The sequence below is a fragment of the Apus apus genome, chromosome 20, assembly GCF_020740795.1.
Source record: "Apus apus isolate bApuApu2 chromosome 20, bApuApu2.pri.cur, whole genome shotgun sequence".
Classification (NCBI taxonomy): Eukaryota; Metazoa; Chordata; class Aves; order Apodiformes; family Apodidae; genus Apus; species Apus apus.
In genome coordinates this window covers 3,002,073-3,014,375 of record NC_067301.1, presented here as the reverse complement: position 1 = coordinate 3,014,375, position 12,303 = coordinate 3,002,073, and the positions used below count along the sequence as shown (strand labels likewise).

The window sequence follows — 12,303 nt, the reverse complement described above, 5'->3', positions numbered from 1 at the left end:
GCCCCTCTTTCAGTTTAAAACCATTACCCCTTGTCCTATCACTGCCCTCTTTGGCAAAAAGCCCCTCCCCAGCTTTCCTGGAGCTGCTTCAGGCACTGGAAGGTGCTCTAGGGTCTCCCCAAACCTTCACTTCTCCAAGGCTGAACGCTCCAACTCTCCCAGGATCCCCTTAGCCGGATTCAACCTCACGTCCTCCCTCTGTCTCACAGGCACCTGCCAGTGCAACCCCTACGGCTCCTACGGGGGAGCCTGTGACCCGGGCACAGGGCAGTGCTCCTGCAAGCCGGGCGTGGGGGGCCTGAAGTGCGACCGCTGCGAGCCCGGCTTCTGGAACTTCCGCGGCATCGTCACCGACAGCAAGAGCGGCTGCACCCGTGAGTGGCCCCTGTCCCTGGGCCCGTGGCCCTTGTCCCTGGGCCCTTGTCCCTGCAGCTCTCCACCCTGCCCTGCTCCCCGGGGCTCAAGCCGTGCAGGGTGTACCGTTCTGTTTCAATCACCCCTGGTGTCGGTCCCGTTTTCAGTCGCCTCCAGCGGGTGTTTCTGCAGAGCTTCTCGCTCCATGCAAGACAGACAGGGTGACCCCTGTGGTGCAGCTTGGCTAGGAGATGGTGCCTCCCTCCATCCTGGCCAGATGTGCTGCAGGGCTGCTTGAGCCCACTGTGAATGAGCCCTGGGGTCCCCACATGTGCCTGTGAGTTGGATGTGGGATCACGAGCCATAGGACGGTGGTCAGAGGGTCGTGCTGGAGGCTGGGTTTGGGTCAATCAGCATTATGGTCTTCCCCTGGACACTTCTCTTTGCTCTTCTCTTGGCTTTGCTCCACATATCCCCCAGCAAACCAGTGTCCTCTTTGTTTTTTTTCCCCCCTGCCTTCTTGCTCAGCCTGTAACTGCGACCCGGTGGGCTCAGTGCGTGATGACTGCGAGCAGATGACTGGGCTGTGCTCCTGCAAGACTGGTATCACTGGCATGAAGTGCAACCAGTGCCCCAACGGCAGCAAGCTGGGCATGACTGGCTGTGAGAAAGGTGAGGGAGCCACACAGCAGCTTGCTGAGAAGTGCTTGGGTACCACGGCAGGCGAGTGGGAAGAAATGCCTCCCTCCCACCCTGGTGCTTCGGGGCAAGGGGCTGTGACCTCCACTCCTGGCTGGGTTCCTGTGACCAGGGACTGCTGCTCTGGGTGGTGAAAGTCTGAGCTGCTCTGGCGAGTCCCTGGGAGAGCTAAAACCCGCTGGGAGGAGGGAGGGATTTTGGCTCAGCATAGCCTGTGTCACTGTTGTGTTTTTTTGTTGCTTATCTCTCCTGCCTCTCTCCCTACTCCAGACCCGTCAGCCCCAAAATCCTGTGAGGAGATGAGCTGTGAGTTTGGGGCCTCTTGTGTGGAAGTGAATGGCTTTGCCCACTGCGAGTGCCCGTCCCCGCTCTGCTCCGAGGCCAACATGACCAAGGTTTGTGGGGGGCTGAGCAGTGCGTGGGGACATGGGGCCAGGTCTGCTGCCCTGGGCTGGTGCAGGCAGCCTGGGAGCCTGGTGTCTCTCCTCTCCATGAGGAGCAGGCAGGCAAATTTAGTCTCACTGTCCTTGATGTGTAGGGAAGGGTGGGTGAGATGGCTCCTAGCAGAGCTGGGTGCTCCGTGCCCCATCTGGCATCTCTGAGCTGCTCCCCTCCTGGGCTTCTGTCGCCCGCCCTTGGGTCCCTCTGTACAGACCCGTCCTTACCCCTGCAAGGCCTCTGCTCCCAGCGTTAGAGACCGGGCTGTTTTGCCTAGGGCTTGGAGGAGGACAGAGGCACAGCTCACATTTCCCCTCTGCCCCCCAGGTGTGTGGCTCTGATGGTGTCACCTACGGGGACCAGTGCCAGCTGAAGACCATCGCCTGCCGGCAGGGCCAGCTCATCACGGTGAAGCACGTGGGGCAGTGCCAGGGTGAGTGCCTGTGGCTCTGGGTGCTGGGGCAGGGCCAGCTCTCAGGCCTGATGCTGGACCAGGCTCTGGCTGCCTCCCTCTGCAGTTCCTCCCTGTACCCTGACTCCTCGTGGCAGCTGCACTGCCCAGGGCAAGTGCCTGAGCCATGTCATAGCCAGCCTTTTCCAGACCTGTCCTCCTAACCTACCTTGTTCTGCTGCTCCTTTCAGAGTCCATCACTCACACCAGCCACATCTCACCACCCACACCGCTTCCCACACTGCCCCTGGACAAGTTAATCCTTCCTCCACCACGGCTCACCACCCAGGCTCCAGAGCCCACCGAGCTGGCTGCCAGCTCCCCCCCATTGGAAGCCAAGTCTACTGAGACAGGTCACCCTACAACGAGGCGCGTCACGACTGCCAGACCAGCCACTACACCGTGGGTGACCCACGGGGTGTACAAGACCACTGTTCGCCCTCTCTCCACTGCACCAGTGGTTCTGGCCACCCCCCAGCCTGCCTACGTGGAATCAGGCAGTGCAGAAGGCAGTGGAGACCAAGAGATGGGCATCAGTGGAGACCAGGAATCGAGCGGGGCAGGCTCTGCCGGTGAGTGTGCTCCTCTTGGCCTTGGCAGGTTGGTTGGCTGACCCATACCCTGTCCCTCACAAGATGAAGCTGTGTCTCAGCCTCCTTCTCTGGCACAGAGGTGAGGTCTTACCTCCTGCTGGTGAATGCTCCTCTTGCTGCCCTGCAGGGGAAGAGGAGGTGGAGGAAAGCCAGGTAACTTCCACCCCAGCCATCGAGAGGGCGACGTGTTACAACACCCCGCTGGGATGCTGCTCTGATGGCAAGACTGCAGCTGCTGATGCAGAAGGCAGCAACTGTCCAGGTGAGTTTGTCCTCGGGGCTGGGCTCTGAGCTCCCTTTTGGTGGTCAGGAGCCTGACTGACCCTTGCAGGGTGCAGGAGAGGGAGAGCTGCCACCATGAGCTGCCAGGTGGGGACAGCAGGAGGGTGCTGTGCTTGCCCGGCCAGCATGAGCACTGTTCCTGTGCCTGGTCTCAGGGCTGGTGTGTCCCTGAGGGGATGCATGTTCCCGGGGATGTGCTGAGCCTCTGGTAGATGCCAGACCTTGTGCCCACCTGCCACAGCACCTTCACTTTAGTGACCACTTTCTTCCTTGACTGCCACAGCTTTAAAACTTGGACCAGTGCTTTGCCCAGGCTTCTGTAGAGCTCACAGCTGGGGTGAGGGAATTTGTTGAATTCCCATGTTCTCTTTGTTGATGGCTGGAAAGGGAGCTGGGCTGCCCAGGACCAGTTTGGTGCCAGAGCAGGCAGGAAGAGCAGATGTAGCCCTAGTGGCCCTGCTGGGCTTCCTGGGGAGTCTGAGCAGCCTCATGGTGGTTCCCAGGGGTGCACAATGATCTCATGGCCTAGGTTGGATCTGTCTTGCCAATTTAAAAGTCCCTTTCACCTTGTCCATGTTAAAACCCAGACCCCCCCTGTGCTCAGTCAGAGTATTTGTTGTCCTGTATATACTTCCTCCTTACCCTAAAAAATGTTGCTCTGGGACCATCTCCAAGATGTTTCCTCACTGCTCTCTGAGGTTCTTCTGTTCCTGTTCCTTGGGGTTTCTAGCAGGACATCCCCTTTTCCTATGGTCACCGTTCCCTTTTTAACCCACAGAAGGACAGCTGCTGGGAACTTCCCGTGGGGTTACCCACAGCAGGGATCTTTCTGTTGCTGCCCCTGCAGCCCCACAGCTCCCCTGGAAGGGACCCACACCTTGGGTTCCTGGTGCAGCTTCGCTCTGGTTTTGCAAGGCTGGCCACAGCCTGTCAGCTGGCAGGCTCTCTGCTTCCCTCTCCCAGCACAGGTCTTCTCCTTGACCAGAGTCCACAGGTGGCCCTTCTCTGCCCTGTTTGCATGCTCGTGTCTGATCCTGCTGTGGTGACTTTGTGCTGCTCTGGCTAATGTCTTTCTCTTGTTACTCAGCCGGTGCAGGGGGGCTGCTCTCCGGGCCGGAGCTCAGAGGAAACCGTATGGTAAAAGCTGCCATCTCCAGCCTGGTCTCTGCCATCTGCTCCAGCACCTTCTGACACTAATCCTCCATGGTGCTTTCCCAGACCCATCCAAACTAACCCCAACACTGGCACTACCCACACACTGCCATCCCCTTCCCCCCCAGGGACTCCAACGCTCCTTACGGCTGAGCACGCCTGTCCCCTGCCCGCAAGCCAACTAAAGGAGCTTGTCTTGTTTCCCCTCCCTCCTGTAGCTACCAAAGTCTTCCAAGGAGTCCTCATCTTGGAGGAGGTGGAAGGCCAGGAGCTGTTCTACACACCTGAGATGGCTGACCCCAAGTCAGAGCTCTTTGGGGAGACAGCCAGGAGCATTGAGAGTGCGGTGAGTCCTTTGCGCTTCATCCAGGGCCTGGCCAGAGCTCTTCTGGCCTTGGCAAAAGACAAGAGGACCCTGCCCACCTCTGTCTGCACTGTGGTGGACAGATGACTAAACCCCAAGTGCTCACTTCCAGAAGCAGTCAGTGTTTGGGGTTGGACTAGATGATTTTCTGAGGTCCCTTCCAACCCTGACCGCTCTGTGATTCTGTGGCCTGTCGTTGGTGTCAAGTGAAAGCAGAGAGACCTTTCTGCAGAGCCTGTGGAGTGCCTTGAGGAGCATTGCTCCATGCTGAGGGTTGTGGGGTTTTTTTTTTGAGATGGGCTTAACCTACAAAACTTGGGAGTGAACACAGCTCAGGGCCAGGGCTTTGTTGGGGTGGGCACTTCAGAGTGTTAGGAGATGATGCCCCAGTTCTGTCGAGGAGGGTCCCTCTGTCAATTTATCATATCTCCTGTTAATCTACATGTGTTTTTAGGCTCTACCATGTGATATGTCATTGGGTTCCATCCTTTGTGATGTGCTGGGCCAAAAATTATCCTTTTTCAGCTTGATCTTGGTGATGGGGCTATTTAGGCAAGAAGTTCTGCCTTGACACCCTTGGATTTCCCCAGGTGTCCTTATCTCCACGAGAAGCCCTTAGACAAAAAGACATCCAAGACCCCTTTACCCCTCCAATTCAGCTACACAACTTGGGAAGCTGGAAATCCAGTCTCTCACCTTCAAGGAGAACCCCCTGGCATGGCCAGCTCTGGGGAGAAGGAGACATTGTGTGGTGATGTGTACACAGGGCAATGCCAGGGAAGGTCTGGATGGGGTACCAGCATTGTCCTGCAGCCTGCAGTGTGGCACAGCACATACAAAGCATCTTTGCAAGGAGATGAACATATTTATAGCTGGTTCCAAGCTGTACTTAGAAGCTGGGGAGCCCTTGGAACAGTCATATAAGCAGATGTGTGCCTGGCATATGGACCATATGGTTCATGTAGTTCTGTGTCACAATAGCAGTATTTCCCAGGACAAGAGTGGCTCCTATCTGAGGAAGCAAACAGGCACCTAAAAGCTTCTTTCACTGGTTCATCCATTTTCCATCCCAAGAAGGCAAGAGATTCTACTGGTTGGTTTTCCCAGGCTGGGGGAAATGCAGGCATGGCACAGGCCCTCTGTCCCAGAGGCCATTTGTGGCTGGGCTGGGAGTTCCTGCCACAGCCCTGGGCTGCAGAGACCTGTTGTCCCTGAGCATCTACCTGGACATAGCCATGGATGTGATGTGCTCCTTCAGCCCTCAGGGATCACAGTGTCTGAATTTATAGGGCCAGACTGGCTTGGTCTCCTTCATGTGACTTCAGACAAATCCTGCAGTGCCTGGGAGCCAAGCTGTGAAAGGCAGCAGGTACTTACAGATGTGGAATGATGCCTTGTGGGATTTCCCCAAGTGCCTAAGCAGGTTTACACAGCTTTAGAAGAGATCAGTAAGACTTAGATGCCACACAAGAGAAAAATCCCTCTCTGAACTGCAAGGTGTCTGAGGTCTGGCTCTGTTCTACTCCTCTCCATGGGTAGGATGGGGGTAGCTCACTTTGCCCACGCTGTCTGGATCCTGTTCTTGCCTTTGACTGCAGGCCATAAGGAGTAGGGACCACCTGAAATTACCACCCTACACCAAGAGCCTTTTTCTCTGCCCGTGTCAGTGGGATGTCTTGCCAAGGTTTGGATGCAAAGTGGGGTGAAACAAAGACTTGCTGAGACTCGAGATCTTTTCCAGAAAGGCTCTCTGCCCTCGGGGACCTCCCCGTTCATTGGTTTCTCTTTCCTCCTTCCCCCCCACCCCACCAGCTGGATGAGCTTTTCCGCAGCTCTGATGTCAAGAAGGATTTCAAGAGCATCCGTGTCCGGGACCTGGGGCAGAGCAGCGCTGTCCGTGTCATCGTGGAGTCCCACTTTGACCCAGGTAGGACCCTTCCCAGTGCTGATCCCCCTCCCAAGGAGGGAGCAGGTTACTCCCAGTGGGGCCGCCAGCCTGAGAAATGTGCCTATGGCACAAAGGATGGAAGAGCCTTCTTAAAATCTGCTGGGGATGTGTCTTCTGTTCAGCAAAACCGAGAGATGCTGTGAGAAGAGCTGGGAGGAGGTGCACCCTGAGCTGGTGCCTGCAAGGCTGGAAGCTTTTTCCCAGTGAAGGGAATGATTCGGAGGCATCGTGGGGAGGTGATGGAGGGAAACTGCCAGGTGGGCCTGCATCTTCACTCTTGCCTTTCTCCTTTCTCCTCCTGGCTACCATCAGCCACTTCCTACACGGCAGCTGATGTCCAAGGGGCCCTGCTGAAGCAGATCAAAGCTTCCAAGAAGAAGACCATCCTGGTGAAGAAGCCCCAGCAGGAGCATGTCAAATTTATGGACTTTGGTGAGTCCTCTCTTTCTGTGATCAGTCTCCCTCTCTTGGTTTAGGCTTTTGAGGGGGAGCTCTGGGGCCTGGAGAGCAGCAAGGAGGGAGCCCTTGGGCTTTTGGGTGTGTGGTAGCCTGGGGAAAGAGCCATCCACCCAACCCTCCCTGCTGCCACCTCACCCCAGAAGCCCCGAGCGGCTTTCCCTGCCCTCAAGGTTGTCGAAGCACCAGCCTCCACCTGCCTTTTGCTGCCTTGCAGACTGGATCCCCAGGGTCTTCACCACCACTGTGACCACCACCACGGCCACCACCATGGCACCTGCCACCACCCGCAGGTACACCACAGCTGCTGCTGCCACAGCCCACGTCCTGCGCCCCGACGCCGCGGGCCGAGCCGGCGCCAAGGCGGCCGGGAGCACCAGGAGACCCAGCTCCACCTTCCCTGCCACCACCGCCCGGCGCAAGCCCACCCGCCAGCCCCCCACCACCAGGAAGCCCCCCAGACCCTGTGACTCCCACCCCTGCCTGCATGGGGGCACCTGTGAGGACGACGGGAAGGAGTTCACCTGCAGCTGCCCGGCCGGCAAAGGAGGAGCCGTCTGTGAGAAACGTGCGTGTCTCTGCCCCGGGTCTGCCCACAGACCTCCTGGGGATGGGTGCATTAGAAAGGGGGTGGTTAGTCGGTCAAGAGAGGTTCTCCTCCCCCTCTATTCTGCCTTGGTGAGGCCGCATCTGCAGTATTGTGTCCAGTTCTGGGCCCCTCAGTTCAGGAAGGACAGGGAAGTGCTTGAAAGAGTCCAGCACAGAGCTACAGAGATGATGAAGGGAGTGGAACATCTCCCTGATGAGGAAAGGCTGAGGGAGCTGGGTCTCTTTAGTTTGGAGAAAAGGAGACTGAGGGGTGACCTCATCAGTGTTTACAAATACGTAAAGGGTGAGTGTCAAGAAGATGGAGTTAAGCTTTTTTCAGTGCTGACCAGTGATAGGACAAGGAGTAACGGATGCAAACTGGAGCATAGGAGGTTTAAGGTGAATATCAGAAAATTTTTTTTTACTGTGAGAGTGACAGAGCCCTGGGACAGGCTGCCCAGAGAGGTTGTGGAGTCTTCTTCACTGGAGACATTCAAAACCTGCCTGGATGCCTTCCTGTGTGATGTGCTCTAGGTGACCCTGCTCTGGCAGGGGGGTTGGACTAGATGATCTTTCGAGGTCCCTTCCAACCCCAAGGATTCTATGATTCTATGATTCTAAGTGGGGGGACATGCAAAGGCAGCCCCATCATTAGCAGTGGCACTGCGGGGGCACCAGGCACTGCAGGGGGCAATGTAACCAGCTCTACAACAGGTTTATGTGCACTGTGTGTGGGAAGAGGTGAGCACAGCAAGGCTGAGGTGTGAGAAGGTGCCCGGAGCAATTTCTTCCTGGCTCCACTTCTGACAAATCAGAGCCCCAAAGTGTTGGGGTTTGTGAGCTTCTGCTTTTTGATCTCTGCTCGCGACAGCTAGTTAGTGTCACAGAGACAGGTACTGACTGTCCTCTGGAACACCAGGAGATGAGTGCTGATAATTCAGGCTCTGCTCCCCAGCGTTCAGAGCTGCTTATCAAAGAGCTGCAGGCTGGCAGCATGCTCAGCCAGAGCTGCTCTGATGTACTGGGAGCTCCCACTGGTCGTTTGGTGTCACACCAGGGGCTCCAGGTGGCTGGGAATGCTTATTCCTGAAAAGCTCGGGTCCCTAAAGCTGGAGCTGGAGTGCTCAAAGCTGCTGCTGGAAGTGGGTGTCCAGCCCTGTTCATTTTAATAGCTCTTGGCCTTTCAGATCCCTTGAAAAGTCCCAGTTGCAATAAATAAAAGCCTGGGGTGATGAATGTAAATCTGTCACATGGGATTCTGGGAGGACAGATAAAAATTACCTAAGGAGCAGGGAAGTCAAGTTAGGAGGAGCTGTGTGTGCAGCAGAACTCAGCTGAGGGCACAGGGGACTGATAGCTGGGCAGGAGCTGATGGGGACACCACTGAACTAATGACTGGGGGAAGAAAACCACAGAGCTCTAAAGGTGGGAGCAGCCTGTGGGGGCAGGACATCGTGAGAGGAGGCCGGTGCTACCAGTATGAGTAGTCAGCTGGGAGTTGGTGACAGGTGATAATTGCACAGGAGCATTGGTCTGCAGGAGCCAGCTTCTTCCTGCTGTTTCCCAGAGCTCTCTGTGCTTGTACAGGGAGGAGAGTGTCCACAGGCTCGTGTCAGACCTTCAGCTCCTCTCTGTCCTCCTGCCCCTTCCTCTACTTATCCCTTCTTCTCTTCTCTCCCTGGCCCTTGCAGCCATCAGGTACTTCATCCCCAGCTTTGGGGGCAAGTCCTACCTGGCCTTCAAGATGATGAAGGCCTACCACACGGTGCGCATCGCCATGGAGTTCCGGGCCGTGGAGCTCAGCGGGCTGCTGCTCTACAACGGGCAGAACCGCGGCAAAGACTTCATCTCCCTGGCGCTGGTGGGCGGCTTCGTGGAGCTGAGGTGGGTGCCCATCCCCTCAGCCCTGCCTAGGCTGGGGGAAGAAGCAGAAGAATGGTCCTGGCAGAACAGCAGGAGGAGGCTGGGCTTGAACTTGCAGGCTGTGAAAGCACCAAATGGACGAGGAGGAATGTTGTTTCCAATCTAATAATTTGGGTTGGAAGGGACCTCAGAGATCATCTATTCCCAACCCCCTGCACGGGCAGGGACACCTCCCACCAGCCCAGGCTGCTCCAAGCCCCATCCAACCTGCCCTTCAACACTGCCAGGGATGGGGCAGCCACAGCTTCCCTGGGTCAGTGTATAATAGGAATACCAAGGGGACTCATTCCCTTTGGCACTTTTCAACAAAGGGAATTCGGTTATTTCAGACTGAATTTTGAAAAGCTAAAAGGTGTGGGAGGCTGAGGTGGTTTTGAGCAGGGTCTTTTTTTGGTGCTGCTTTTGTACTGGGGGAAAACAAAACAAAACAGGGAGAAAGGCCCCAGAAATCTGAGCTGAAATGATTTTTTTTCCAGTGCAGGGTGAGAGAGTCACAGGTGTCTCTCTTCTTCTCCAGGTTTAACACTGGCTCTGGCACGGGTGTTATCACCAGCAAGGTGCAGGTGGAGCCTGGCAAGTGGCACCAGCTGGTGGTGAATCGCAACCGGCGCTCGGGCGTGCTGGCCGTGGACGGGGAGCCCCACGTCAGTGGGGAGAGCCCCCCGGGCACCGACGGGCTCAACCTGGACACCGACCTCTTCATCGGGGGAGTGCCCGAGGACCAGATGGCTGTGTGAGTGAGGTGGCTTGGTTGTGTGAGTGAGGTGGCTTGGTTGTGTGAGTGAGGTGGCTTGGTTGTGTGGGTGAGGTGGCTTGGTTGTGTGAGTGAGGTGGCTTGGTTGTGTGAGTGAGGTGTCCTGGCTGTGGAAATGAGGTGTCCTGGCTCTGGAAATGAGGTGGCCTGGCTGTCTCAGCACCTTCTGTGCAGGGAGCAGCCGTGGTGGCTGCAGCCCCCCTCTGGCAGCGCCCCAGGAGATGGCTGGGGGACGTTGTGGAGCTGGGGCTTCTCTCTGAACACCCTGCCTGGGGATGTGCAGCCTCCCCGGGAGAGCCTCTGCAGGTCTGTCCTCGGGGACGAACCCCGAACCCCTTGCTCCCCAGCCCACTCTGCCCTCTGTCCCCTCAGGGTGGCAGATCGCGCTGCAGCTACAGGCGGCCTGAAGGGCTGTATCCGCCTCCTGGATGTGAACAACCAGCTGTACGACCTGCGGGAGAAGGGCAGCGAGGTGCTGTATGGCAGCGGGGTGGGCGAGTGCGGCAACGACCCCTGCCACCCCAACCCCTGCCACCACGGGGGCATCTGCCACACCAAGGAGGCAGAGATGTTCCACTGCCAGTGTCTCTACAGCTACACCGGTACGGGCAGGGGGCTGCAGGACAGAGCGGGGCTGGGGGTCCTGGTCCCACTGCTTGGCCCTGAGGGATGCCAGAGCCTCTTGGGGCTCACGCTGGGAGCTGTGGTGGGGAGAGTCAGCAGGGGGTTGGAGGGAGCAGTGGGATGAACCTGCATCCAGTGAAGCAGTTAATTTAGGATGCAGATCTTCTTCCTCCCATGCATACAAGACAAGGGCCAGGATCTCTTCTCACGCACAGATAATTCCCCCTTGCATTTCAGGGGCACAGGCTGGCAAGGGTGTTACCTGCTATTTGCAGGGTCTACTGTGGTGGGGGCTTCTTTGGGGTCATGGGAACCCAACCTGAGACAGGAGAAGGTGGCTGGAAGGGCCATCAGGAGACATCAGAGACGTTTTGTCTCTGGCCGAATGGTGCCTGCTGGCTGTTGGTTTGAGATGCTGCCTTTTCTGCTGCAGGCCCAACTTGTGCTGACGAGAAGAACCCCTGCGACCCGTCGCCCTGCCACGTCTCTGCCACCTGCCTGGTGCTGCCAGAGGGAGGTGCCTTGTGTGCCTGTCCCATGGGCCGGGAAGGAGACTTCTGCGAGCTAGGTGGGATGGGAGCTGGCAGAGGAGCGGGGCTGGGGACGGGGGTGGAACTGCAGGTGCTCATTTCCCCAGCCTGGGGAGCCGGGAGGCCTCGCCTGCTGTGGCTCTGGGGCACTGGCTGAAGCTGCTCTGCCTCCTCTTCCTCACCATTCCCTCGTTTGTGCCCAGTGACAGAGCAGGACCACACCATGCCCTTCCTCCCGGCGTTCAATGGCTTCTCCTACCTGGAGCTGAATGGGCTGCAGACCTTCGTTCCTGACCTGCAGTAAGTGCCAGGGAATGGCAGAGGGGCAGGCCAGGGCATCACCTGCGGGGCTGGTTCAGGGGAGGCAGCTCTGAACCTCACTTCTCACGTGATGGCTCTCCCTGGAGATCTTCCCTTTCACCTGCCTGAGGTTTTATCCCGAGGGACTGGCATGGCCAGCATCCCTGCAGCCAGGCTGAGCCAGCACCCTGCCCTTGGGGGCTTCAGTTTTGGAACAGGCTGGGTAAATAGTCACTGTGGAGCAGCGTCCTGAACACAGCAGGTGTATCTCTTACCTGGCAAGGGTCTCTTGCAGGGCTGGCATCCCTGCCATGCCTGTAGTCCCAGGCAGGCAGAAGTCTTCCAAGGGGTGGGCACACAGGGTGGAGGAGGAGAGCATGTCAGCAGCTGGATTGGAGGGTATCCATAATCCTTCTCTCCTCAGGGACAAAATGTCCATGGAAGTTGTGTTCCTGGCCAAGAACCCCAGTGGCATGATCTTCTACAATGGGCAGAAGACAGATGGCAAAGGGGACTTTGTCTCTCTGGCTTTACACGATGGCTTCCTGGAGTACCGATATGACCTGGGCAAAGGGGCAGCTGTGCTCAGGTAGGGTGGGCATGGGGCTGGGGGGCTCTGCAGGATGGTGACAACAGAGGCAGGGGAGGGACAGTGGTGGCTTTCAGTGTCCAGCACTGGCTCTGGGCTCCCCTCCCCAGAAAACCATAGGTGAGCAGGGGGGAGCTGGCTTCATCCTGGCCATGGCTGTTTGCAGTCATGGTCTGGGCAGGCCAAACTGGTTAGGGGAGATTTCCAGCTCTGTGTTTGCAGGTGATCACGGCAAACCTCTCATCCATGTGTCTTCTC

At 57.4% G+C, this 12,303-nt stretch overlaps 1 protein-coding gene across 6 annotated transcripts in view; it reads left to right on the top strand.

The window, feature by feature from the left end:
* AGRN (agrin) overlaps positions 1–12,303 on the top strand; it is a 111,538-nt gene that overhangs the window by 87,020 nt on the left and 12,215 nt on the right. For all 6 annotated transcript variants that reach the window (XM_051637159.1, XM_051637156.1, XM_051637155.1 and 3 more), the window contains 16 exons: positions 210–374; positions 883–1,026; positions 1,324–1,448; positions 1,819–1,924; positions 2,134–2,514; positions 2,663–2,797; positions 4,188–4,315; positions 6,146–6,260; positions 6,594–6,713; positions 6,955–7,305; positions 9,017–9,209; positions 9,766–9,981; positions 10,375–10,604; positions 11,060–11,194; positions 11,360–11,456; positions 11,881–12,045. In XM_051637159.1, coding sequence (XP_051493119.1) covers positions 210–374; positions 883–1,026; positions 1,324–1,448; positions 1,819–1,924; positions 2,134–2,514; positions 2,663–2,797; positions 4,188–4,315; positions 6,146–6,260; positions 6,594–6,713; positions 6,955–7,305; positions 9,017–9,209; positions 9,766–9,981; positions 10,375–10,604; positions 11,060–11,194; positions 11,360–11,456; positions 11,881–12,045 — 2,806 coding nt within the window. The remainder of the gene's footprint in view (positions 1–209; positions 375–882; positions 1,027–1,323; positions 1,449–1,818; positions 1,925–2,133; positions 2,515–2,662; positions 2,798–4,187; positions 4,316–6,145; positions 6,261–6,593; positions 6,714–6,954; positions 7,306–9,016; positions 9,210–9,765; positions 9,982–10,374; positions 10,605–11,059; positions 11,195–11,359; positions 11,457–11,880; positions 12,046–12,303) is intronic.